We start from the raw sequence: 26,772 nt of genomic DNA on the forward strand, positions 1-26,772 counted from the left end.
GAAATTAATAAACTTATATAAAGACATCTAAGTTTTCCCGGAAAGGTTATAAAGCATCAAACCTTACCCGAAATTACATATTCAACCTTTTGTCGGTAAAATGCAACATTTTTTGCTTTAAACACAATATCAAATTTATTTCTCAATAAAAATCATTGTTTAAGAGCAAACGGTGCATTTAGAGATCAAATTTCAGTTATGTTTCTTTTCAAAACATTTCTTTGCATTTGCTGAAAAGATCTCAAGAATGGGATCATATTGACTAAGTAGCTTTCTCAATACTTCATTCTCAGCATTATTGTGACAACATAGACAGGTCAACAGCAGGTCTAGACTTAACATGAATTTCATCTCTTTGGTGATATGATTAAGTTTCAATTAATATGCATAATTCTTAATGGATAACACATGTTGTTTTCTGATGCTCCTTATATATTCTCAAGGCTTATTTGGCTTTATCCAGATCACCCCAATTTGACTTTGACCCCCTGGATTTGGTCAAAATTTTAATGACAGAACATATTTTTGAAAATTTCTTAGATTTTTCTTTTCGACTTTACAAACATATGTGAGGTTGAACGTTGAACTTACATGCCACGCTAGTCCAACTTACAGGCCTTTCATTCGGAATGTTTAAAGGACTTATATGATTGCCTCAACCCTGTAGTTCTAGGATTAACCCTCATGTTTGCATTTTCTGTTAAAAAGTTTGTGAACATTAATCAACTTTTAGTTGATAAAATATTTAAAATCATGTAGTTCACAGTTGTTCCTTGTCATTATTTTAAATCAGACATTTCATTTTGGTGACCAAATACCAACAGACTTGTGTATGACTGGATAATCACTATTATGCCTAACATTTGGAAAGATTTATATAGGAACATGCATAGACAACAATGTAACTCCACATAAGACATAGCAGTTTCTTTATGTTTATATCACCTCAGATTTTACACATCATGAGAAAGCAACCATACATGTTAATGACTGTACTAAGTGCCCTTTTTAGCCTATTTAAATCCATATGATTGGCTAAGTAGTCAATGTACTATCATTTCCCATATAAAAACAGTTTTAAATTCAGACACCCTCAATATATTCTACTTGAAAGGTTAATGGCTATTCTGTTTGACCATAAGTAGTCAACAGGACCAAACATATATGTCTTTTCAAAACAGAGTTATTGACATAATTTTAAGTGAAAGAATAGAAAACAAGTTATAATTGCCCCAAATGATTTCAGTTTTCCAGGTTAATGGCTATCATTTCAATCTGAGAACAGATGACAGGACCAAACATATACAAGTATATGCATTTCCAACTTGAGCAAATGACATAATTTTCAGCAAAATAACTCTTTGAGACTTTTCCTTGAAAACTTTCTTTTAAGCTTCTACAAAGCTTTGAACTGAAAATTATTATCATGTCTCTGCACCATTGACAACTTGCTCTGTGTTATCAAAAATAGTGTTAATTAAAAGTTTTTCTTAGAATTCTCAATTTGGCATAACATTTTGACATGAAAACACATTTTGACACAAATACAAGCATAACATAATCAGATCATGATCATTAATGATATCATTAAAAAAGCAGACTTCACAATATGCATAGTCTAATTTATCCTAATAGCATCATCAGATCAGATTACTCACATAATCAAACATTTAATCATAACATCAGGCAAGCAAATATCAATTTTGAAAATTTAAAACTACTCATCTTGACATTAAAACAGTTAACGGACAAGTAATCATAAGCATGAATGAAACCAAATTTGCACAGATAATCACTTAAGCACATATCAGTCAACATTAGAAAGTATCATAATCAAGCACATACATACAATATTCATCAAGACTTCAATAGATAGTCAGTTTGCACAGATAAGCACACATCCTCAATCAAAATTCATCAGAGTTGATCATCCCCAGGGCTTTCAGGAGAAAGTTGAACCTGGTTCTATCAACTGATTTGGTGAATAGGTCAGCCAAATTGTTACTTGTATCAACACTTTTCATCTCAATCAAACCTTTTTCACTACAATCTCTTATGAAGTGATGTCTGATTTCAATATGCTTAGTCTTTGAATGTTGTACTGGATTTTTAACAATAAAGTATGCAGCAATATTGTCAATAAAAATAGGGGTGTTCAGAAAATCCAAACCATAATCCAACATTTGGTTCTGAATCCAGAGAACTTGTGCACAGCAAGCAGATTCAGCAATGTATTCAGCTTCTGCTATTGATATTGACACAGTGGTCTGCTTCTTGCATTGCCATGACACTAGCCTGTCTCCCAAGAATTGTGTAAGGCCCCGTTACCGGTAGCCCTACTTTCGTGTTGGATTTACTCATAAACGCAGTACTAAATATCAGAGTTAATTAAAACATTCGCGGAACATTAAAAACATTCAAACCATTACATTCCATAACCATAATTCTTGTCTTATCGGGCATTCATAGTCATTTAAAAACAAAACATAGTCTTTTAAAATAAAACATCATAGCAAAATCTTCAGATGCCAGCTTCGTCCAACTCTGCCATGTGTCCTCCTCAAGCTACCTGCCGCATTCTACTCACCTGCGTGCATACTAAAAGTCAGCTACGCTGAGTGAGTTCTAGTTAATCACATAATCATACAATACCTTCTTACATTTCATACTTAACCTCTTAACTTTCTTTCATACACACATAAGTGCATATACTTTCATTCTTACCTTCATACTTTCTTTACATACATAATCATATGTTTTAAAGAGCCTTTCGCCCTATAACCTCACAGATATTATAAGGGTCTGGTCCCTAACATCACAGATATTATAAGGGTCTGGTCCCTAACATTACAGATATTATAAGGGTCTGGTCCCTAACATCACAGATATTATAAGGGTCTGGTCCCTAACATCACAGATATTATTAGGGTCTGGTCCCTTTTTTCCTTGTAACCGTACCATACATGTTCATACATACTTTCCTTGACAATACGTGCAATCTCCGAAGAGCGTTCACGTACCATCATCATAACATACATACATTATGCATGCATCATATATTCATACATACATCATATCTCTCATCATACTTATCAATCATATCTTAACTACCACCTGACGGTTCATGCAATATCCGAAGATCGTTCACGCACCGTCAAGCAATCATCATACATAAATCATACAAGGCATACACTTATCACTTAAGATAAGTGTATTAACTATCACATCGAGTATGCACACAGCCCCGAAAACATAACAAGGAAGTGGGGCTAGAAACTCACCTGAATCCTGTTACGCTCTCTGTTAATCGTTATTCCCTTCTTGAGTTGTACACGGCTAACTGTATAATATTTACACGTATCAATTAACTACTACTACTCATGTTGTATTTCTATCTTTATATAACCCACAACGAACGGGGGTCCGGGGGCAGCGCCCCTGGCAGCGGGGTCTAGGGGCGGCAACCCCTAGCAGGGTCCAAGGGGCAGAGCCCCTGGCTGGGGTCGAGCTGCCAGGACAGCTTGGAAAAATTTTATTTCCATTAACTGTCTTAACACATTTTTCATTAGGTTTTTAATTTATTTTCCAATTTGCAAACTCCAGCGAACTTATCATTAAGCGAACTTAGCAATAAGCGAACTTACTGTAAGCGAACTTAGTGTTAAGCGAACTTAACATCAAGCGAACTTACTGTAAACGAACTTAGTGTTAAGCGAACTTAACATTAAACGAACTTATCACCAGGCGAAGTTAATTGCAGGCGAAGTTAGACATCAGCGAAATTGGGGTCCAGCGAAGTTAATCATAGGCGAACTTGTCAACAAGCGAAGTTATCAGTTAGGCGAACTTGCTTGCAAGCGAAGTTAAGCTTGCAGGCGAAGTTATGGCTGGGCGAACTTAGCTTGCAGGCGAAGTTAAGCTTGCAGGCGAAGTTGCCCAGCTGCGCCTCTGTTCAATCTTAATCCCCCAAAATCATCATCGTTTTACTGAGAAATCCATGGGTATGGTATTTGACTAACCCGCGATCATTCCTATGGTCGTTTTTGGATAAGATTTGACACGAAAACATGTAAAGTTTGGACCTTAATTTCATGAACGTTCAATATAAGATCTACGGTTTATCTTAAATGAACCGTACATGTTTATGGGTTTACTAGGTTCGTCCTAGAATCAAGTTCGCTACTTTACATTTCGTTTAGACCCGATCTATCACCGTTTCAAGCTTCAAGGCTAAACGTTTAATAAAACGTAAACTTTAAAGGTCAAGAACATACCTTTTGTGCTCGTTCGATCTTGGTTAGCTTGTTTAGGAACTCTAGATCTCGTATCTATCTTGAATCGTGTGTGCTTGATCGGACCTCACCTCTCTTTCTCTCGGCCGAAATATGGTGGTGTGTGTTTTTGAGTGTGTAGAGATTTGGATGGATATAAATGAGGGTTTAGGGTTTTAGGTTGGTTTAAGAGGGTATTTATACCCCTTGAAGCCCATGGACCTAAAGCCCATTACCACTTAGTCCACCTTAATTAATCTAAGTCCATGATCCGTTCTTAACTCGATATTAATTAATTAATAACTCGAAATCACTAAACGTAACTTTCTTTATTCAATATTATAAAATTTAGGATGTTACAAATTGACATCCACCAGAGGTTGACTTCCTGCTCATGTTGAACCCATCATAATCACTATCTTTGTAGGCAATCAAATCAAAAGACTGGTTCTTTGGATACCAAATCCCCAAGTCTGGTCTTCTCTTCAAATATCTAAAAATTCTCTTGACTGCATTCATGTGAAAGACTTTTGGACTTGACTAGAATCTTGCACAAACACACAAATCATACATAATGTCAGGTCTTGTAGCAGTTAGGTACATCAGGGATCCAATCTTGGCTCTATATTCATGTTCATCCACAGGCTCCCCCTTTTCATCAGCTATCATCTTTTCTTTTGTGTCCATTGAAGTTGAAGCGATTTTGAATTCAGACATTTGAACTTATTCAAGATGTCCTGCACATATTTGGTTTGGTAAATGAAAATCCCATCAGTTTTCTGTTGAACTTGCAGTCCCAGAAAGAAGTTCATTTCTCCCATAGAGCTCATACTGTATTTGGATTTTATCACCCCTCCAAACTCGATACACATTTTTTCATTGGTTGACCCAAAGATGATATCATCCACATAGAATTGTAACAACAGCAAATCTGATCCCTTCCTTTTATAGAAGAGTGTCTTGTCAATGGCTCCCCTTTGGAAACCATTTTCAAGAAGATGGTTTTACAGCTCATCATACCATGCTCTAGGAGCCTGATGCAATCCATATAGGGCTTTATTTAACTTATACACCCTGTTAGGATACACTGGATCCTCAAAATCTGGTGGTTGAGCGACATACACCTCTTCATCAATCTGTCCATTTAGGAATGCAAACTTGACATCAAGCTGAAATACCCTAATGTTCTTTGAGGCAGCATATGTAAGAAAAATCCTTATAGCTTCAAGTCTTGCAACTGGTGCAAAGACTTCCTCAAAGTCAATTCCTTCCTCCCGAAGGCATCCCAATGCCACAAGCCTAGCTTTATTCTTAATCACTATGCCCCTTTCATCCCTTTTGTTTCTAAAACCCATTTAGTTCCAATTGCATACCTCTTTCTTGGCATGTCCACAAGATCCCAAACATGTAGATCTCTGAACTGTGCCAACTCCTCTTGCATGGCTTCTACCAAGCTGTTGTCCTTTAGTGCTTGAAAAATGTTCTTTGGTTCAATCTGGGATAAAAAGCAGGAGTACAAACTGATGTTTGCAGATTCAGAATGGCTTCTTGTAACTCTTTCATATATATCTCCAATGTTGTTTTCAGAAGGATGATTCTTTTCAACATAAGGGGTTTGAACTATCATATCGGCAGACACATTAGTGTCAAAATTTGATTCATTAAGATCGGGTTCCTCAATGATCAGTTCAGTTTCAGCATCATGAAACTCTGGTACTTCTTCATTATTCTGTCTTGAAGTAGATGCACCATTGTTTTCCATATTCAATCTTTCAAACAGGTCTTGAAACGTTGCTGTTGAGATTGTTTCCTCTTCACTTGTTTGGTTGCTCGGGTTTCCCTCATTTTGAACTTGATCATTATGCACCTTTTTATTGTCTTGATTGTTATCTGCATGATCTTGTTCTGGACTTTGATTTTTCACTTGATCATTGTATTGAACTTGCTCAACATTTTCACTTGAGGGATCTTTTATGAAAGAATATTCAGTTTCTTTACTTGCAACATTTTTCCCCAACTTCTCCAAGTCCAGTGTTTTCTTGCTTCTCTATTCCATTACACTGGTCTTGTAGAATGAATCATCAAAATCTTCAGGATAAATCTTGAATGACTTGATCAGTTTTTCAAGATCAAACAGCCATGCTGCACCATCAACTGTGTTGAACTGATTCTCATTAAAGATTATGTCAGATGATTCAATGACACTCAAATGGTCTTTCACATATACCCTATAGGCTTTTGAGTGCGTAGAATATCCAACAAATAAGCAATCCAAGGATTTAGCTTGAAACTTGTTTAAATAGTCCTTGGTATTCAAGAGTTAACATTTGCATCTAAAAGGCTTGAGAAACTTGATATATGGTTTTCTATTAAAGAAAATTTCATATGGAGTCATGTTGTGTCTTTTTGAGAAGTACCCTGTTCTGAACATAGCATGCAGTGTTAATGGCTTCTGCCCAAAATGTAACTGGTAAGTTAGCATCTGCTAGCATGGTTCTTGCAGCTTCAATGAGTGTCATGTTTCTTCTTTCTGCAACACCATTCTGTTCAGGAGTTCTAGGAGCTGAGAATTGCTGCAGTATTCCCTTTTCTGCACAAAATTCTTCAAACACTCCATTTTTAACTCGATACCATTGTCACTTCTCATCATTTTAACCATTTTATCCAATTGGTTCTCAATTCTTGTTACACAGCCCTTGATCAACTCTGCAATCTCATCCTTTGTACTTAGGAAATAAACCCAAGTATATCTTGAGAAATAATCAATGATCACAAGACAATATCTTTTCTTCCCTATGATTGGTACACTCACAGGACCAAAAAGATCCATGTGAAGTAATTCAAGCACTTGATCAATTGAATTGATGAGCTTTGTCTTATGAGAAGATTTGTGATGCTTGCCTTTCTGACATGAAATACAATTATCATCCAATTTGAACTCCCTTGTAGGCAGGTCAATTACATGCTCACCCTTCACAAGTTTGTTCATGTTCTTCAGATTCACATGACATAATTTCCTATGCCACAATTTTGACTCATTTTCAGTGGCTTTGGAAACAAAACATGTACCACCCCTTGAAATAGCTTCTTTCATGTTAAGCTCATATAGGTTGTCATTCCTTGGGGCCATCATCATAATCATGTCAGGTGGGATCACAAATTCAGGTCTTAAAATGAAACAATGTGAGTCATCAAAACCAACTTTATAACCCTTATCACACATTTGTGATATACTCAGCAGGTTATATTGTAGTCCTTCAACATGTAACACATTATAAAATGAGACTTTTCCATTTATTAAAATTCTCTTTCCAACTATCTTTCCTCCATTCTCATAACTGTCAAATGCCACTGGACCTTCAAACTTATCTTCATAGTTAACAAGTGACCTCTTGTCACAAGTCATGTGCCTAGAACATCCACTGTCCATATACCACATTTCATTCAATGGAGTGGACTGTTCCTGCACAAATCAAAGAAGTTGATTAGCTTTATTTCAACTTGCAAAACATTAGTTTCATTTTTAGTAGTAGCATTGGGTGTGAGTGTTATGGGTTCAGGATCTTCATGTGTTAACTCAAGATTATCTGAATTGTCAGTTTCATAACCACACTCTCTTGGAGTTTTCACAAATGAAGTTGGATTCTTGCAATCTCTCAGTGCACTTTCACAGTTTTGAACAACATAGTCTTTCTTTTCTGAGTAATCTCTTACATCAGCAATCACTTACACCTTAGTTTCAACCTTAGGTTTCCAAAGGAATCCTTGAGGTTCATGACCATGTTTCAATAGAAACTTTTCATCACCAGTTAGTTATGTTGGTTTCTTCCTAGGAAAGACACCTTTGTTTCTTGCCTTTTCACTACTTGGTGATCCTTAAGAATCATCAGACTTGACTGATTTTGTGTCCTGTGTTGGGATAATTCTCAAATGTTGAAAATTTTTCTTGACAACTTTCTCAGACTTCTTAGGAGACTTGTTTCTTCTAACTGGTTCAGTTACATGTCTCTTTGTCTTCACATCAGCTTTCTTTTCTTTCTTAGTCTCTGCTGCTACTTTCAAACCATCTTCATTCACTGCCTCTTTTCCACACACCTTTTCTTTTCCCATGTATTCCTCATACTTTTGTTTGTACAGAACAAAGTGTTGTCCATACTTTGTCTCATCTGGGACATGAAAAGGTTTGAAGTTGAATTTCTCATTACAAGAATCAGTGTGGTGGCCATATTCATCACATTTTTTGCACCAAACTTTTCCTTTGTATTTTTCATGATCACTTCCTTTCTTGAACCTTTCACTTGGTCTAGGTGCTTTCACTCCAAGTGTCTTTTGATTCTTCAGACCATCAAAATCAATTGAGAAATGAACAAATTCCTCAATCTTGATGTCTTGTCTTTCAATCTTGCTTTTAACAAAGACAATTTTCTTCATACTCAAAGGTTCTTCATCTATACTTTCCTTATGTCTTGACTACCTCTTTTCATATTCTTCCAAAGTTTCCACTTCCCTAATATCAAACACCTCATGACTAGAGAAAACTGGGTAAACAGGGATAAAGTTTTCAACATCAACAGTTTCAGTCACATTTTTCTTGTTGTTACTCTTTATCCTTTCCAATACAGCCTTGCTTGGTGGCCTGACTGCATTGTAGCTTACATTCTTCTTCTTACATATGTCAAAGGACACATGTTCTTTCTTCATTCTTTCATTATGTTTCTTCATTCTTGGTGTGACATGTGGGTACAATGGAAGTTTGTCAATCGATTCTAGTTTCTTTAGTCTTTTTCCCCTTTCAGCAGCTTTGATTTCTTCATTCGTGATCTGATCACTTGAGTCACTTAAATCATCTGCATTCAGATCATCAGAATCAAAATCATCTTCAGAGACTTGTACTCTAATTGACTTGTCTTCTCTAACTTCTTCTTTGACCACAAATTCTCCTTCTTCACTCACCTCAACATTTTTATAGAGGTCAACAAATTCTTCTTTGTCTTGAAAGACATCTCTGAATTGTTGTAGATATGCATCTCTCTTCTCGTTGTCAACTTTGGGCATAAAGTTGTTGTTGAATGGTGGTGGAACTGCTTTGTATTTTTCTTCCTCTTTCACTTGGTTTAGAATACCACAAATGTTTCCTGTGGAAACCAAGTTCTTCAGAAAATCAATCTCAATTTGCAATCTTGTGTTCTGAACTTTATCCTCAACTATCATCTTCTTCAATCCATCTATCTTAGTGATATACCTCTTTTCAGCTCTATAACTGATCATACAATCATCTTCCAAACTCTTAATTTTCTCTTCATTAATCAAATCACTTGCCTCAAATCCATTGATAATACTTTGTTTTCTAAAACACTCACCCTCCAGCTTGCCTACTTTTATAGTTAATTCATTGATAATTTCATGTAAATCAGCTGTAGGAGTAGAGTGTACCTGAGATGATGTTCCAGCCTCCTTCTCTGCAATAGCCATCAAAGCAACATTTGCTCTTGAGATGTCCTCTTCATGGTTGCTCCAGTCAAAATCACCTTCATGCTGTGCAGCCAAAGCTACATTCCCTTGATTTCTTGGTTGATTTTGATTGGTTCTGTTTGAGCTGGTTGGAGCAGTTTGAAGGTTTTGGTTGTTGTTTCTTTGAAAACTTTGATTCTGAGGCACAACTTGTTGATTGTTCATTTGAGGTTGTTGAAAGTTGTTGAAGTTTGGATTGTAGCTGTTGAAGTTGTTGTTTCTCTGCTGGTTTTGTTGGTACTGTTGCTGCTGATTTCTTGACTGGTTCTGGAACTGGTTCATCTGAAAGTTTCTTGGCATGTTGCATTCTCTTTCAAAATGGCCAGGCTGTTGGCAGTTATAACATATGGCTTTTGACTTATCAAAACCAATTTTCTCATTTGGCCCTGATAGAAGTGATATACCAGTCCTGTTGTATAACCTCTTGCTTATCAGAGCCAACATGGCTGCTTGCCACTTTAAGTCCATATCCTCAAGATCATCTGCATCTATCTGCTCTAAATCATCTTGAACAATGCTGGTATGTACCATATTCTTTGCTACAAAAGCATTATAAGATTCAGTGAACATTGAGAGCAATGCTTGGTAATCAGATCCATGACTTCCATTTCCACCAACAAAAGGTGCATGTCTATTTGCCATTGAGGCTGAATCATTGTCTTCTAAGAGTTGAACATTGAACCTTGATTGGTTTCCTGGGTTGCTTGAGCTACCACCAACAAAAGCTTTAGGTGTATCAGCACCATGTTCAATTGGTTCCTCTATGATGGGAATCTGTTGTTGGTTTTTGGTTGACAAGTTTCCCATGGGTGCAATGAGAGAATTGGTCACCTGAAAACATGGCTTCTCTTCTTTGATCATTTCGTTCTCAATCATCTCAATTTCAACAGCCTGAAGGAAGCAGACTACATCATCCACCTTTAATTCGTTAAAGTTGGGCTTTTGAAGAATGAACTTGCAGGCAGTGTACCATTCCTTTGGCATCGAATTGAGCAGCTTGGTGTTCAAGTCAGATTCTGTCATCACATAGTCAGTTGTTCTTAAATCATTCACAATTTGCTAGAAATCTCTCTAGAATTGACTTCAATCTCTCTCCATCTTTGTACTTAAATCTCTCTAGCTGTTGCTTGAGTCTTTGTTTCTTTATGTTCTTCAGTTCAGTGTTGCCCTCAAAAATTTCAAGGATTGCAACATACATTGCCTTAGCAGTTGTGTGATGAGCAACCTTGGTCAAAATCTTCCAAGACAGTCCTAGCTTGATCATGGCTAAGGCCCTATCGTCCACTTTTCTCATTCTTTCACGCACAGCTGCAATAGCATTTGCACCATCGGTAGTATCTTGTGGACCATTCTTAATCGAATTCCACATATCCACATCGTTATAGCAAATAGCTGCTTCAAATAAGACCTTCCATTTCGTGAAATTTTCCTGTCCATTAAGTCTAGGAATCTTATTAGTAGAAACCTCTTGTTCTTCGTAACCAGACATTTTTAAAAGCAGAATCGGTTAATCAGTAAAAACAGTTTTTGAAAATAATCAGATCTAAGAACCTGATCTTCAGATCTGATGTATCTGGTTCGATTAGAGCAAGATTAAGTAATAAAGATGAGAACTTTAAACAAAATAAGTAAAAGAAGACATCGGTAATATGTAGATCTGGACGGAAATGAAGAACAGAGCAGCTGACGTCACTCTTAAATGAAACAGTGTTCTGCTTACGTCATTGTTCTTCAACAGATCTTCAATCAGCAACAAATTCTTTATCCAAATCAGCAACAAACAAGCTCTGATACCACTTGTCGGTCCCGAATAATCACTCACATTCACAATCAAGTCATAACTCGCAAAATAAATGTGTTGACAAGAGAGTTAATGACGGTTGCTATTTTGGGAAAGAAAACCGTTTGTTAAAGGCGGAATCAATAACAAATAGTGTAGTTGCTAAATGATTAACAAAGGTAACTAACACACAAGAATCACTCAAAAGATTTCCATTTATATAAACAAGTCATACAAACGATAATCGATTTAGGGTTTCTTGGATGGAAAGTTATACCTGTACTATTCAATGACAGCCGTCACACTCATAAATATTCTCTCACAATTAATTGGCTTGTCCGTAGGAGGCGTGCCCTAAAATATTCCTTTTATAGGCCTGACACCTCCAGACAACTCTCATTCCTTCTAGAAACCCTAAATAAATAATACATATTCAAATTACATATTCAAAACTATACTAAGTGTAAAAACAGGTCTTCCGGATAGACTTTGCATAAGTTGTCTTCATCGAGTAGGCTTTGTGCCTTTTGTCTTCTACGGGTAGACCTGGTAACCTTGAAGTGTGCTCGGGAACAATTCTCCGGGTAGACTTTACTTAACCTAGCAGACTTCAATCTTCTTGATCATATCAAACTTTGCCTGATATGACCTTACGAGCAACCTTGTTCTTCAATGGTCTTTTCAACTCCTTGCTAGGGAATAGCTTATTAGCATAGCAAAGTGTGTTGGTAACACTGTAGCCTGCTTGAGTTGAACCCTGCCCGATGTAACTTAAGATATTTCATTATTCACATCAAGCCTACTCGGACCACTGTATTATTAATGAATACCTTGCTCGATCTTCCAATCACTTGGCTTCATAAGCTTGGTTAGCCTAGAGCTTACTCGGAGGAAAACCCTGCTAGGCTATGAAGAACAATCCTGCTAGACATAGTGAACCCTGCTCGGGTATACACTAAAGAAGACTTCTAGAAGATAACCTTGTCTGATGGACAAAATACCTTGCTAGGGTAGGAAAACCTTGCCCGGTAATCCAAGTGTGCTCGGATTCCATACTTAGCGATTTCTGAGGAGGTTGAGAATATTCCAATCTTCCTTATACTTCCATTAGGTCAAATCTTGACTCAACATCATATTTTGATTGTCGATATAGAACGCTATCAACATGTGAAACGATCGAAGAATGAGACAAATCAAGCGGGCAGAAGGGGAAGCAGAATCTAAATGCTCAACTGGATTAGGTATTGCATTTTGTTTCTTTATATTTTTTATCATATACTCTATTCTATTAGCTTCTAGTGTCTACTATATAGTGTATTCCTCATTCTATTAGCTTCTAGTGTTCTATTCGTCTTACCAACTTACCGTGCATGTATGTATCATAGGGGATTATGAGAATTCATTAGGGCGTTCACAGTCTGGCTTTCATGGTTTTAGGTGAAACCGTGTACCAAACCATTAGTAACGGTTTTTTTATATTTTAAACCGAAACTAAACCGTAGAACCTTTAAATCGAACCAAACCAAACCGTTACTAACGGTTTGGTTCCGGCTTGGTTTCACGGTTTGAGGTTGTTGCACTTTTATACAAAATGTCCAAAGTAAAAATATGATATATATATATATAAGTACATCTTTTAAGAATTTACAAAAGTTTTAATCACAAATTTACAAACTGACAATGTTGTGAAACCAAATCGATGGCCGGTTTGGGGGGTTTTAAACCGAACCGTGAACATCCCTAGAATTCATCATATTGGTCAAAACGAACTGTTTTTGTTAGAAGATTTATTGTGAATGTGAGCATATTTTGTTCAAAATCCATGTTTAATTATCTCAATTCCGTTCCAAATTTAGCTGAACTATCTATCTATAAACTACAATAAAAACTTTCATAAATGCAAACTGACCTTTTTATGTTCTTGAAATTGACTCTTAATTCCTAACAAATATAAAACCTGGCTAATAGTACTCTCTTGGTCATAATAACTGAAGACCGAACAGTAGTTTTTATTTTTTGGTGTTTTGTCTTATAGTAGATGTATGATTGCAACTTATATACATATTAATCATTTAATGATATTCACTTGGGATGGAAACAGATTATGGAAGCTGGTTTCTGCCTCAAACAGTCACACTATTCTCCTAACTTTGTTAAGTTACCAATGTATCACATTGTTTATAGTTTTACATATTTGTGTCTCCAACTGTTCCAATTCTTTAATTGTATTAAGTTAATGTATAGGAGTTCGCATCATGTATTCTTTAGTTAATGATATTAAGTTAATATACATTCATTCAGCGCAAATAGAGCACGAAATAGTTCAGAGGGGGAAAATAGTCATTCTGCATAGTTATTCAGATGTTCAACCAAACAACACTTACTGATTCAACACTTACTAATTCAGACTCTCTTAATCATTCAGACCTCTTACTGGTTCAGCATTTGCCAAAAAGCCCCTAACACCTATTCGTTTTAGGGACCATAGATGTTGCAATTTCAAACTATTAAAAACCATAAATGTAATTTTTCAATTTAGAGATAAAGTTGCAATATGTACATAACATGGGATCATCATGCAATTAACTCTAGAGAAAAGGATAATGGAGAAAGGTTGTTGTGACTATGCACCTTGTTGCATCCGATAGAAGCCGGTTATTCCCGAATCCAGACAAAGATTCTTGCATTTGCATTTCTCACTTTTACCCATGTTTCAGGGCAAAGTTTATATACGCCTTACATCGATCACGTGCCTCTACCCCACATCATCACGTGATTTCCTAGCTTTTATGTATTTGTCCTAAGGAGTAGTTTTCTTACCCTTTCACTTTTTTATATGGTTTGTAACTACTTTATATAATTAATGGGTATATATGATACCCGATGGTACGTTTGATAATTGACACCCAAAGAGTAATTACGTGACGGGTACTGGATCGATAGGTAGTCGCTCCTCTCTAAAAAGAATATAGTTATCTTATGTAACACTGTTTTACATAACTTAAGTGATTGAAGATGCAAAACCCGTTTTATTCTCATCCTTACTAGTGCATGTACCATATTTTATGTCGAAAAATCGATGTCATGACTATTAACCGATAGAGCAATCCTATTTATAATATTACAATTACAAAGAATTTTGTGCAACAAGAGTTGTACCCTATGCTTGTAGTGTGTAGTAATATTTCCCTGATTTTTGTTTGCCAGGTGTCGTAGCAAGATGCAAAGTGTCTCATTTCTCTTTAGAATTTAGCCACATTTTCACCGCTTGCATCACAAATTTCCTCTTCATTTTAATCTCTCAAAAAATAAAATAAAACACTTATTTTTTAAATATTTCTCTGGCTTCTCTTAAAATCATCATAATTAACCAGCGGCCGGTCCGGTGGATGGGTTTAACGTTGTCGGGTTCTTTTTGGGAACCCTAGGCGGAGTTTGTGTTACTCGCCACCACCGTCATGTCGCTTGGTCTCACCATCGCTTTGTAGAGAGACGGAAATATAGTCGCCGTCCAGCTGTTGCCGGTGGCCTTCCAGCCGTCTATGGCGGCGGCGGACGACGGCTGTGTAAGCCAGTGGCGCTGCATGTTTGGTTTCTGTCTCTATCTGTGACAGCATCAAACACCTACTTGAACCAGACTCTCCCTTTGACCGGCCGCATTCTGTTCCACCGGCTTGATATTAAAAACGGCTCTCGCCTGGAAGGACTCATTACGTGCTCCGATTTGGTAATCATCATTCTTTGTGTTCATTTGCCCTAATTTTAATTGTTATGCGGAAGTGAAAATAACTTAAAATTTTGTTATTGTTGCTTCATTATGCGACAATGATGGTGGATTCAGGTGGTGGTGGTGGTCGTTTCAGGCGATAATAAGCATGATTTATACCTCTTGCTTGATCTCATACCCTAAGTCGTAGTATGGCCATGCCAGGAGATGGTAAATGTTTCCCTCTCTTGCTCACTTTTTTGGTTAATATATCTTTAAAATCTCAAGTTGACTGATGTTAATGATGCAATTATTTGTCAATCCATTTGGGATTGCTAAACTGCCTCTTATAAATTTGATCCTTATATGTTAGAAAAAATCATATTGTTATGGGTTGGTTAGGTAAGTTAAGTATAATTTTTTGTTTTCTGATATAAGGTTCATTCTGTTTAGGTTGTCTTTCAATCAGGGAATGCAGATTTGGAAGAGGAATGTGGATCGGTTTGGAGGATTATCAGTTTTATTGACGCACTTTGCACCATACGACGATTGTGAGTCGGTGGTCAGTCTATGGTGGCAGCGGTCGACCATTGTGTTTTGGTGGTTTGTGGATGGGTTACGGTTTTTGTACAACCGTTGTACTTCATGCATTGCAAGTGTGTATGCTTGTTCTCTTGCTTACGATAGTGGTCGTTGGTGATCTGAGTAGCGTATATTGCAGTTGTTTACCAAACTTGAGCCTCTTCGTCTTGCACAGATATGTTTTGATTTGTTTGTGGAAACGGACCAGGCTTGATTTGTTGTTGTTAGGTATATGCTAATTGAATTCAAGTTGAATGATCGAAATTGTCTTTAAAAAGTTAGATTGTGGTTCCTGTGTGTATGATGTAGGTGTAAAGTTTGATTAGAAATATTGTGGTTTAAAGATCTTGAATATGTTTAGCTTTCTTGATTTTGATTGATTATTTTCAACTAACTTAATGCACATTACTTTTGAAGGAAATCCTACGACTTTGTGAAGGTATTTTAGTATTGATAATAGGTTAAATTTGTTGATGTCAAACGGGTACCAGTCAACTGAAGCGAGTTCTTTATTGAATTTGGAAACACATAACTTGAACCACCCCCACAACGCCCCGCCCACCCCAACGCGGGGAGTGAAAATACTAGTTTTCATACCTAATGAATTATTATATTTTTTAATAAATAAAAAATATCCCAATTTGATAACATGTACACGTTAAAAGAATGGGATGAAATATTATACTATATTATAAAATGATATCTTTAAAATAAAAAATAAAAAAAAATGAAATCTACAGGGAATGATATGGGAAACCTTCCCTTTGACAAGTAAAAAGCCAAAATACATACGATATTGTTTTGGATTTGGTTGGTTGGTTCATCACCCAGTCCAAATAACCGGAAACACCCGGTCACTCACTACTACTGGTTGAGTAGTTGTTAAGACTCTGGACCACCTGCTGATTGAATTTACTACTGCAACACACACACAGACACCACTTTTCACCTCCAACCATTCATTTCATCAATATCTTGTTTATTTTCTTGCCACCACACCAGTAATTCATTCCATATTATAATAATTTTGATCAGCTCAAAACTGTACGATTGACTGCTGACGTTGAAGGTGGAATTGTAGGGTTTTGGTGAGAGATCTCCGTTGAGAGTCGATTATTATTATTATTATTATTATTGTAGTCAAATTAAATGACTTCTTCTTCTTCTTCTTTTTCTGGTGATTCACCAACTCTTACGCCGCTTTCCGCTAAAGGTACTTATATATATATATATATATATATCTATCAGTTTGTTTTCCGGTGATTTATTAATTAAGCGTTATTTAGGTGATGCGGCTCTTTACAAGGAGCTATGGCGAGCGTGTGCTGGTCCGCTTGTTACCGTGCCTCACCAAAAACACCTCGTCTTCTACTTTCCTGAAGGACACATAGAACAGGTATATATAATTTTACCTTTATTATTGCTATTTTTTCTCTTCACTTTTATCATTTTTAGTTTAAAACTTGTTTCAATTTCAATATTTAGGTATTTATTACTATTTTTTGTACCTTTAGTGTTCAATTTTATTATTTTTAGGTCAAAAACTGGTTGAATTTGTGTGAATTTTGAAACATATTTGAAATTTTAGCATCTGCCGTGTTCACTTTTATTAATTTTAGGTCAAATATTATCTGAATTTGTGTAACTCGAGTTTCAAAATTGTTTTGTTGATCCGGAGGAGTTATTATGGATTATTTTGTTTGTTAGGTTGAGGCCTCAACCAATCAGGTAGCGGAGCAACAGGTGCCGGTGTATAACCTTCCATCAAAGATCCTCTGCCGTGTTATGAATGTGCAACTCAAGGTAAAGTTGTTCAGATTACTGATTGTTTGTTGCTTTTTTTTATTTTGTGAATAATATTGATTGTGTTTGGTATGTAGGCTGAGTTAGAGACAGATGAGGTGTTTGCTCAAATAACTTTGATGCCGTTATCTAATGTGAGTTTTACCTTTAGTGTGTTTAATGTATAATCCATTTGTTGTATGTGTGAATATAATGAAAATATTTGTACAGCAAGATGAATTCGCAGTTGAGAAAGACGCACCACCGCCTGTGCAACCTCGGTTTCATGTGCACTCTTTTTGCAAGACTTTGACTGCTTCTGATACAAGTACTCATGGTGGATTCTCTGTTTTGAGACGCCATGCTGATGAGCGTCTTCCACCATTGGTTAGTAACTTTCGGTCTTACCCTGTAAAGATTAACATTCTTGAGGTTAGATTTGATTGTGTTTTGATAATTAAAATAGTCATGAATCATTTGGTTGTTACAGGATATGTCAAGGCAACCTCCAACACAGGAGTTGGAAGCTAAGGATTTGCATGGAAATGTATGGCGCTTCAGGCACATATTTAGGGGTAATTTGCAGCTTTCTTTAGTTTTTGGAGCTTGGTTTTGTACAATTTGGTATATGTATGCGTAGAGTGTATAAGCAAGGTTGAAAAGGAAGTCATAGTTTGGTAATCCCTATTAGGTTTGTAAACGAACCGAACAAACATGACCGGAGCATGTTCATATTTGTTTGCTTAACTTTTATGGAACAAACAATCAAACACGGACAACTAAATGAAGAGGGTTTTCTTGTTTGTTTTCGCGCGTTAAGAAAGTGAATGCATTTTTGTTCGTTTACGTTCGTTCGTTAACAATATAAACGGGCTGTTAATGAAAGAACCTAAATAAATTTAAATGAACGAACGTTCACAAACATAAATGAACGAATGAGACATGTGTTCATGTTCGTTCGTTTAGCTAGATGAACAAATTTTTTTGTTCATGCTCGTTCATTTATTAAATAAACGAACTTCCGGCCAAATGGTTCACTTAACGTTCGGTTCGTTTACAGCATTACATGCCTACTTATTACTTACTAGTCAATTGAATTTGCAATCTTTTTTGTTTTTATTACATAAAATTTTCAACGGATTATGCCTGTGCGTTTCTCAATTCGTTTAACTTAATATTAGGTCAACCGAGAAGGCACCTGCTTCAAAGTGGTTGGAGTGTTTTTGTTAGTTCTAAAAGGCTCGTCGCTGGAGATGCCTTTATATTCCTGAGGTAATAACAGACCTTTTTCTGTTTTTCATTTATTTTTTAATCTACTTATTTAAAAACCTGACAAGTAAACATGAAATATAGAGGTGAAAATGGGGAGCTTCGCGTAGGGGTTAGACGTGCAATGAGACAGCAGGCAAACATGCCATCATCTGTTATATCCAGTCACAGCATGCATCTCGGTGTCCTTGCGACTGCATGGCATGCTATTCAAACAGGAACAATATTTACAGTGTACTACAAGCCTAGGTATGTGATCAATACATGGATCTTAGTTAGGCTTGTAAATGAACTGAACGGACGCGTTTTGTGTAACTCTAACCGAACAAATGAACAAATATAAACACTTAAACGAACGGATTTTCTTGTTCATGTCTGTTTGAACGTGTTTGTGTTCCTTTGTTAATATTCTAAACAAACACTTCATGAACATAAACGAACACCTGCCAAAAGTAAACGTATTCCCATGTAACATAAACGAACACCTGCCAAAAGTAAACGTATTACCAAGTAAAGTGTATATCTAAAATACCATGGTCATTACATCCAATAGTTCAAAAGTAAACAAAGATATCAAGATATTAAAATAGATCTTAATATAATATTAGTAATTTGAACCATTATTTAAATGAACGGACATAAATAAGGATGTAAACGAATGAACATAATCGAACGTAAATGAACGAATGTTCACGAACATGACATGTGTTCATGTTCTTTTGTTAATTAAATGAGTTAAAAGCTGTGCTCATGTTCGTTTATATATTAAATGTATAAACATAAATGAACTTCCCGCCGGACGGTTAACTAAACGTTCGGTTCGTTTATAGGCATAACTGATTGCACAGACTTGGGCTTCTACTAATATTAGCCCAATGTGTATTCTCTCATATCTTAATGCTATTTCTTTAAATAAAAAAACAAATGTCTGATTACAGCTTAATTATGTTTTTCACTGTTACCTAATAATTATTTTCCAATTTTGCACTAATATTTTATATTTGTTCAGAACTAGCCCTGCAGAGTTCATTGTTCCATATGACCAGTACATGGAGTCTATCAAGAACAACTATTCAATAGGAATGAGATTTAAAATGAAGTTTGAAGGTGAAGAAGCTCCAGAACAAAGGTAGATTTTGACTGATTTTTTTTCCTGTTAAATTTGTTTTGTTGTGACATGATATAATCATGTAGATTTACTGGAACCATAGTTGGGATTGAAGAGTGTGATCCTAAGAGTTGGCCTGAATCTAAGTGGAGATACTTGAAGGTATTATTAAGTCATATTTTTCACTCCATATTACATTTCATGCAATTAGGCCTGTAGAAAAACCGAATGAACGCAAATGGGCATGTTCTTGTTTGTTCGTTTAACTTTATCCGAACAAACAATTGAACATGAACACTTAAATGAACGGGGTTTTTAATGTTCGTGTTTGTTCGTTAAGAAAATGAATGTTTTCATGTTAGTTTGTGTTCATTTGTTTACAATATAAACGATTCACCAACGTGAACGGATGCATGAATATAGCTGAACATAGTTGTATGAATATAAACGAACATAACTGAATAAGCACTAATTAAATTATTAAAGTAAACGTGAATATCAATCTTTTAGGTTCAAAAAATTAATAAAAAAAGACTATATGAACGTAAACGAACATTAATGAGCGAACGGGAGTACGGGACATGAGTTCATGTTTGCTTGTTTAACTAAATGAAAAATATATTCATTCATGTTAGTTCGTTTATTAAATAGAAAAACATAAATGAACTTTCTGCCATCGTTTACAGGCCTACATGCAATCTTATATTTTTATTTTATTTTATTCTTTTGTAGGTAAGATGGGATGGAACATCTACTATTACTCGTCCAGATAGAGTTTCACCATGGAATATAGAGCCCGCTCTCAGTCCTGCAATAAATCCACTACTAGTACATAAACAAAAAAGGCCTCGATCAAACATGTTGCCTTCATCTCCTGATTCCTCTGTTCTTACAAGAGAAGGTATTACTATCAACCCGTTTACTTATAAATGGGTGGACCAGGGTTCTGTTTTATCTCAAATGGGTCAAATGGTAAACTAAATAAGAATAAACTAGTAAGTAAATGGGTTAAATGGGTAAAAACCTGCCCAAAATGTATATTTAATACATACTAGGTACAAGAGAAGGTACAATTATCAACCCGTTTACTTATGAACGGGTGGACGGGGATCCTGTTTTTTTTTTATCTCAAATGGGTCAACGCTAAACTAAATAAGAATAAACTAATAAGGAAACATGTTAAATGGGTAAAAAGCTGCGCAAAATGTATATTTAATACATGCAAGTTACAAGTTGCAATTACAAATTATAACCATGTAAAAGTATGAGATATTAAAATAGTATATATATGTGTGTGTGTGTGTGTGTGGTCTTATTTAATACACGCTAATTACATATTAACGTTTGTACAAAAAGTGTTTGGGTCAACCTTACCTGTACTGAATTACCAGTTTTGACCTATAAGGCTATAACCCAAATGAATAAGGTCAAATGGGTCGAAAGTTGCTCAAAATGTGTTTTATCTCTAATGGGTAAAATGGGTCAACTTAAAAGAATAAGGTCAACAATCAAATGGGTCCAATGGGTCGAAAGTTGCTCAAAATGTGTGTTTATCTCTAATGGGTTAAGTGGGTAAAACTCAAAAAGGATATGCTAAACAAATCAAAGAGGTCAAAGGCTTCTCACAGTGTATCTCTAATGCATACACTGTTGTACAAATAATATATAGATAATTATTAGCGCCCTAGTTACTTTTAAAAGGTTTGAAGGTTGCTCACAGTGAATTTCTAATGCATACACTGTTGTACAAATTAAATATAGATTATTATTCGCACCCTAGTTACTTTTTAAAAGTTTATAAGGTTTTGAACAAAAAAAGTGGTTTCAGGTCAACCGATCTTATCCGTACTAAATTACTCTTTTGACCTGTCACCCAACCCGTCTGTTAAGAAACAAATTATTGTTCCATAGTAAGCTAATAACTTGAATATAGGTTCATCACGGGCCGTTGCAGCAGACCCTTCACCCGCAAGTGCATTTTCAAAAGTCCTTTTTGCAGAAAGCAATGAGTCTGATTCATGTGGTAGACCTATTCAATGGCCATCTTCATTAACAGATGAAAATGACAAAACTGACCCTGTGTCCATCAGTCAACGTTACTCAGCAATCGATAAAATGTTACCGTTTGGAAGGCCCACCGAATCATCTTTCACCGATCTATTATCTAGTTTTGGATCCTCTGCTGGTCAAAGTCAAACTGAAGGAAAGTTCAACATACAGTCAAACCCATGGTCAACTCTACCCTCTAACCTCTCACTCAACTTAATGGGCTCGACCATGAAAAGTGCTTCAGGTAACGAGCAGCAACATGGGAAGTGGTTAATGCCGCCACCGGTTACAAATTCATATCTGCAAATGCCAAAAATGCCCCTGGTTCAGCAAAACGAGGTTAGGAAACCAGAAGACGGAAATTGTAAAATATTTGGTGTACCTCTAGGTAACAAGGTTGCTTCAGATGCAATCCAAGAGTTGAAATTACAACAATACTCTTCCTTGGAATCTAGACAGATATCTGAGTCATTCACGGGTCTGAAAACTATTGGTAATTCACCAACTGGCAAAGATCAAAATTCCCAGCCACAACTGAAAGTACAGGGAGGTTCAACTAGAAGTTGTACAAAGGTATTGGTTGTATACTTGCATTAAATGCTGAGGTGACAGCTTCAGTTCATAAACGAGTCAAGCTGAGTTTGAGCTTGCCTAAGCTCAAGATTGGCTTGTTTGGCTTAACAGTACTCGAGTTTGGCTCATTTATTATTTTTTTATTGTTTAATAATTTTGTTTATGTACATATATAACTATTTTTAGTATATATAAATGGTTATATTTTGATATATGTATATAACATAATAATATATGTTCTTTAGTTTTTTTATCCTAATTTGTGTTAACTAAAAGTTATTATATATATAAATATTAGGCTCGCGAGCCTAAACAAGCTCGGTATATAATGCTCGGGCTTGTTTATCAAACAAGCTTATATATAGGCTCGGGCTCAAGATCATTTAAGCTGTTTAGGTGAGGCTCGACAAATTTACACTTCTAAATAAGACTCTTGAGTTGTTTTTATTCAAAGATTTTGGATTATGTTTGTAGCGCTATTCTTTTTCTTGTATTCATGACCTGCACATTCAGTATTTACAGAAGAGTAACTTTCAATCTTAGTCCTTGAGGTTTGACCCAAATTGCCAGTTACATTTTTTTTTTAAATTTTGCCTGAGGTATTCTGAACTTCTGAAGTATGCAAAATGTTGCCACATGAATCCAGCTGACTAACTGCATCCATTTTTTTTTGTTAAGTTGAGGCGACTAGTCAGCTGTATATATGTGGCAACAAAATGCAAACCATTGAGTGCTTAGGCAAATTAAAAAAAAATGATGCAACAAGCAATTTGGGCCAAACCATAGGGCTAAAATTGAAATTTACTCTTTTACATAATATTTTTGAAAAGATGGCCAAGAAAGTTTACAGTGTTCAACACAACACAAGCCGACCCGACTGATCCCTTTTGACTGAATGACCCGATACCCCATCCTACCACCTATTTATTATATTCTTCTACATATTTTCTTGGTGTTTTAAACTTCCATAATCATGTTGATTTCAGGTTCAAAAGCAAGGGATTGCCCTCGGTAGGTCTCTGGATCTTACTAAATTCAACAACTATGATGAATTGATTGCTGAACTAGACGAGCTATTTGAATTCAATGGCGAATTAAAAGCTCGCAACAAGACTTGGGTGGTTGTATACACAGATGATGAGGGTGACATGATGCTTGTTGGAGATGATCCATGGCAGTAAGAACTCATATAACAAAATATTGATTATTATACCTACTTTAATCCTAAATATTCTCATTAATGTCTTTTACATGTATTATTAGGGAATTTTGTGGCATGGTCCGCAAGATATATATTTATACACGAGAGGAGGTTCAACGAATGAATCTCAGGACTCTAAATTCAAGGGGCGAGGATAATTCTTCGGTTGCGGAACATGCGTAGGGTTTTTATAACTATATTTAGGTAACCAACTCTATTCTTTCTATTTTAGTAATTATTTTTAAGTTTAACATACATTCTATTCTGCTTTATCATAAATGTTCCTATAACATTATAAAATTTGAAAAAGAAAAATACCTCTTAATTATGATTGGATGAAATCATGAGAACATTATATGACAAATTACATCATAATACGATTAAAATCATTTGTTTATAACCGATTTTAAATTTATACAGTTCATTTGCAATGTTATTTGATTTTTTTTAAATTTTATTTTGAGGCATGCCATCCACATTCATGTATTTTTATTATATTGTTTTTTGAAAGATTATTTATCATTTTCAACTTACTGAATCAAAATATTGTAACAGAAGAGACGAACATTGAACGGAATTTGTCTTGCCACATGTCTAATTTAAAACTTCGATAAATCTCAATTCTTTCCTCATGTAATATCATAAGTAAAAAAGTTCACAATTTGTTCATATTAACATATGGAAGGACTTTCATATGTAAAAATTTGTTAATGGACTATCTAGGTAACTAAATGTGTTCTTCCTATTTTGGTAATTTTTTTTTCGAAATTCGACGGTTTTTATCAACATTCTAAAAAAGTTTGTTCAGATCAAATTTGGTTAACTTTTTAAGAAATCAACTGGATCGATTCAACCGGTGTTGGCATAAATTTTGGGCTGAATCGGCCTGGGTTTGGTGGCTCGGCTGGACAGCTGGTTTGACTGCTATTATTATTATTACTATTACTATTACTATTACTATTTTCAAAATCATTAGTTTGTTTTAAAATGATAAATATGATTCTTAACTAGAGTGATACAGGTTACTAACTACACATACAAAAACTGATAAAAATATTATAAATAATAAATGAAAAACAGCCCGTTGGGTTTACACGAGCAGATCCATGTTCCAAACCAAATTGAACCGTGAAAAGTAATTGGAGAGCTAATACAAGGGTTTGGGTTTTTGCAGGTATATGTTTGTAGCCTTGTAAGGTATGGCTCATAGGTTATGGCAGTCGAGAAGAGTTGAAATAATTATTTAAAGATGCATCCAGATTCCTGATGTGCAAAAGCTTCTTTGAATGTTTGATGATGATATTATATTGCTGCATGGCTCCTAAACATTATTATTATTGTCATTATAATAACTTTATATTTAATAATAACTATGGTTGTATATAGTTGATATTGGGAGCATGCCATTATGTACAAAGGTAGCTAGCTTTTTAAATGTAAGGAGAAAGTTATCGACTCTTGATAGGAGAATTAAGTTTTGTAGCCATAAACTCTGTGTTTTATCCTTTTCTTTTTCTTAATACCTTGTTAACTAGTATATAACTATCCATATAATCACCAACCAGATTGCTTGCTTGATTTCTAAATGAAGACTTCTCATGCATTTGATCCGAAATCGCGGGTATGGGTCTTACCAAACCCAAATAGTCTTTAAATGAGTTACATCTTATTTATTTGTGAAACTTTTTTATAACCAAACAATAATTTTTGCAGGTCATGGGTCTCACCAAACCTGGATAACCCTTAAATGAGTTATACCATCTCATTTATTTGTGAAATAACCTCTTATTCATCAAAAAATAATTTTCACGGTTATGAGTCTTATCAAACCCTAATAGCTCTCAAATGGGTTATAAGATCTTTTATTTTTTGTGAACGGCAAATTAGGATCACTCACGGACCACTGGAGTATCATCGTGTCACCAGCAGAACCACGCGATCATATCCATCTCCACTAGGCAATAATGCTTAACAACTAATTCAGGAGGAAACCCAATAAATCTTGGGAAAACCCCCTTGTGGGATTCGAACCCAGGACCTTATGGTCCCTAAGGCTTATCCCACCACCAAGATGTCACTAGGCTATAACGCCATGGACTATTTTATTGGTATATACTTTCATCCTCAAACCCTAATTTAATTTATCTTCTTTACATGTTCTCCATTGCTGGTCTATCATCTCTATCGCCGGTTAACTTCCGATACTACCGGTCATCGTCAACTACATCAACGTCCCCTTTTTCATTAGACAAATATTTGTGTTCATGATTATTCATTTAATAAAATCAACATGTTCGTGTTCGTTTATTTTTGTTCGTTAAAATCTAAAAAACCTACACATCTCAATTGAAAATACCAACACGCAAAAAATATATAATAACAAACTGATATATATGTACTAAATTAAAACAAACTACGTTAAAAAAATAAAATAAATCATCATAATATAGCAAAACAATTAGAAACAAAAACTTAAATAAACTCCCATAACATGAGAGGATTAAACTAGTGATCATATAAAACAACAGTGACCCAATATAATCAGATAAAAAGTGATTTTCAAGATTTGAAGGTGGATATAATACATCCTATTATAATATAATATTAATACGTATAAAGTGGCTTGTGAACGTGTCTTGCCCATAGTAAAAAACTCACTTTTATACGATTATGGGGTTTATTGGAATATGAAGGGGTGTTTGGCCTAGATTTATTTGTAAGCTTATACTTACATGTTATGGAAGGATTAAACTAGTGATCATATAAAACAACAGTGACCCAATATGATCAGATAAAAAGTGATTTTCAATATTAAAAGAGGATTAAACTAGTGATCATATAAAACAACAGTGACCCAATATAATCAGATAAAAAGTGATTTTCAAGATTTGAAGGTGGATATAATACATCCTATTATAATATAATGTTAATATGTATAAA

General features: G+C 35.3%; 1 protein-coding gene across 1 annotated transcript; it reads left to right on the forward strand.

The window, feature by feature from the left end:
• Positions 1–16,999: 16,999 nt before the first annotated feature.
• LOC143613849 (auxin response factor 2A-like) lies at positions 17,000–24,075 on the forward strand. The gene is made up of 14 exons (XM_077087456.1): positions 17,000–17,063; positions 17,137–17,246; positions 17,558–17,653; positions 17,731–17,787; positions 17,864–18,019; positions 18,123–18,207; positions 18,814–18,904; positions 18,986–19,150; positions 19,911–20,030; positions 20,096–20,171; positions 20,742–20,910; positions 21,943–22,631; positions 23,618–23,808; positions 23,895–24,075. The coding sequence occupies exons 1-14, from the start codon at positions 17,000–17,002 to the stop codon at positions 24,013–24,015; spliced, it is 2,190 nt and encodes a 729-aa protein (XP_076943571.1). The 3' UTR covers positions 24,016–24,075.
• Positions 24,076–26,772: the final 2,697 nt, after the last annotated feature.

Source organism: Bidens hawaiensis, unplaced genomic scaffold, assembly GCF_021521415.1.
Source record: "Bidens hawaiensis isolate Kalapana, Puna unplaced genomic scaffold, B.hawaiensis_p1.1 tig00038478_1, whole genome shotgun sequence".
NCBI lineage: Eukaryota > Viridiplantae > Streptophyta > Magnoliopsida > Asterales > Asteraceae > Bidens > Bidens hawaiensis.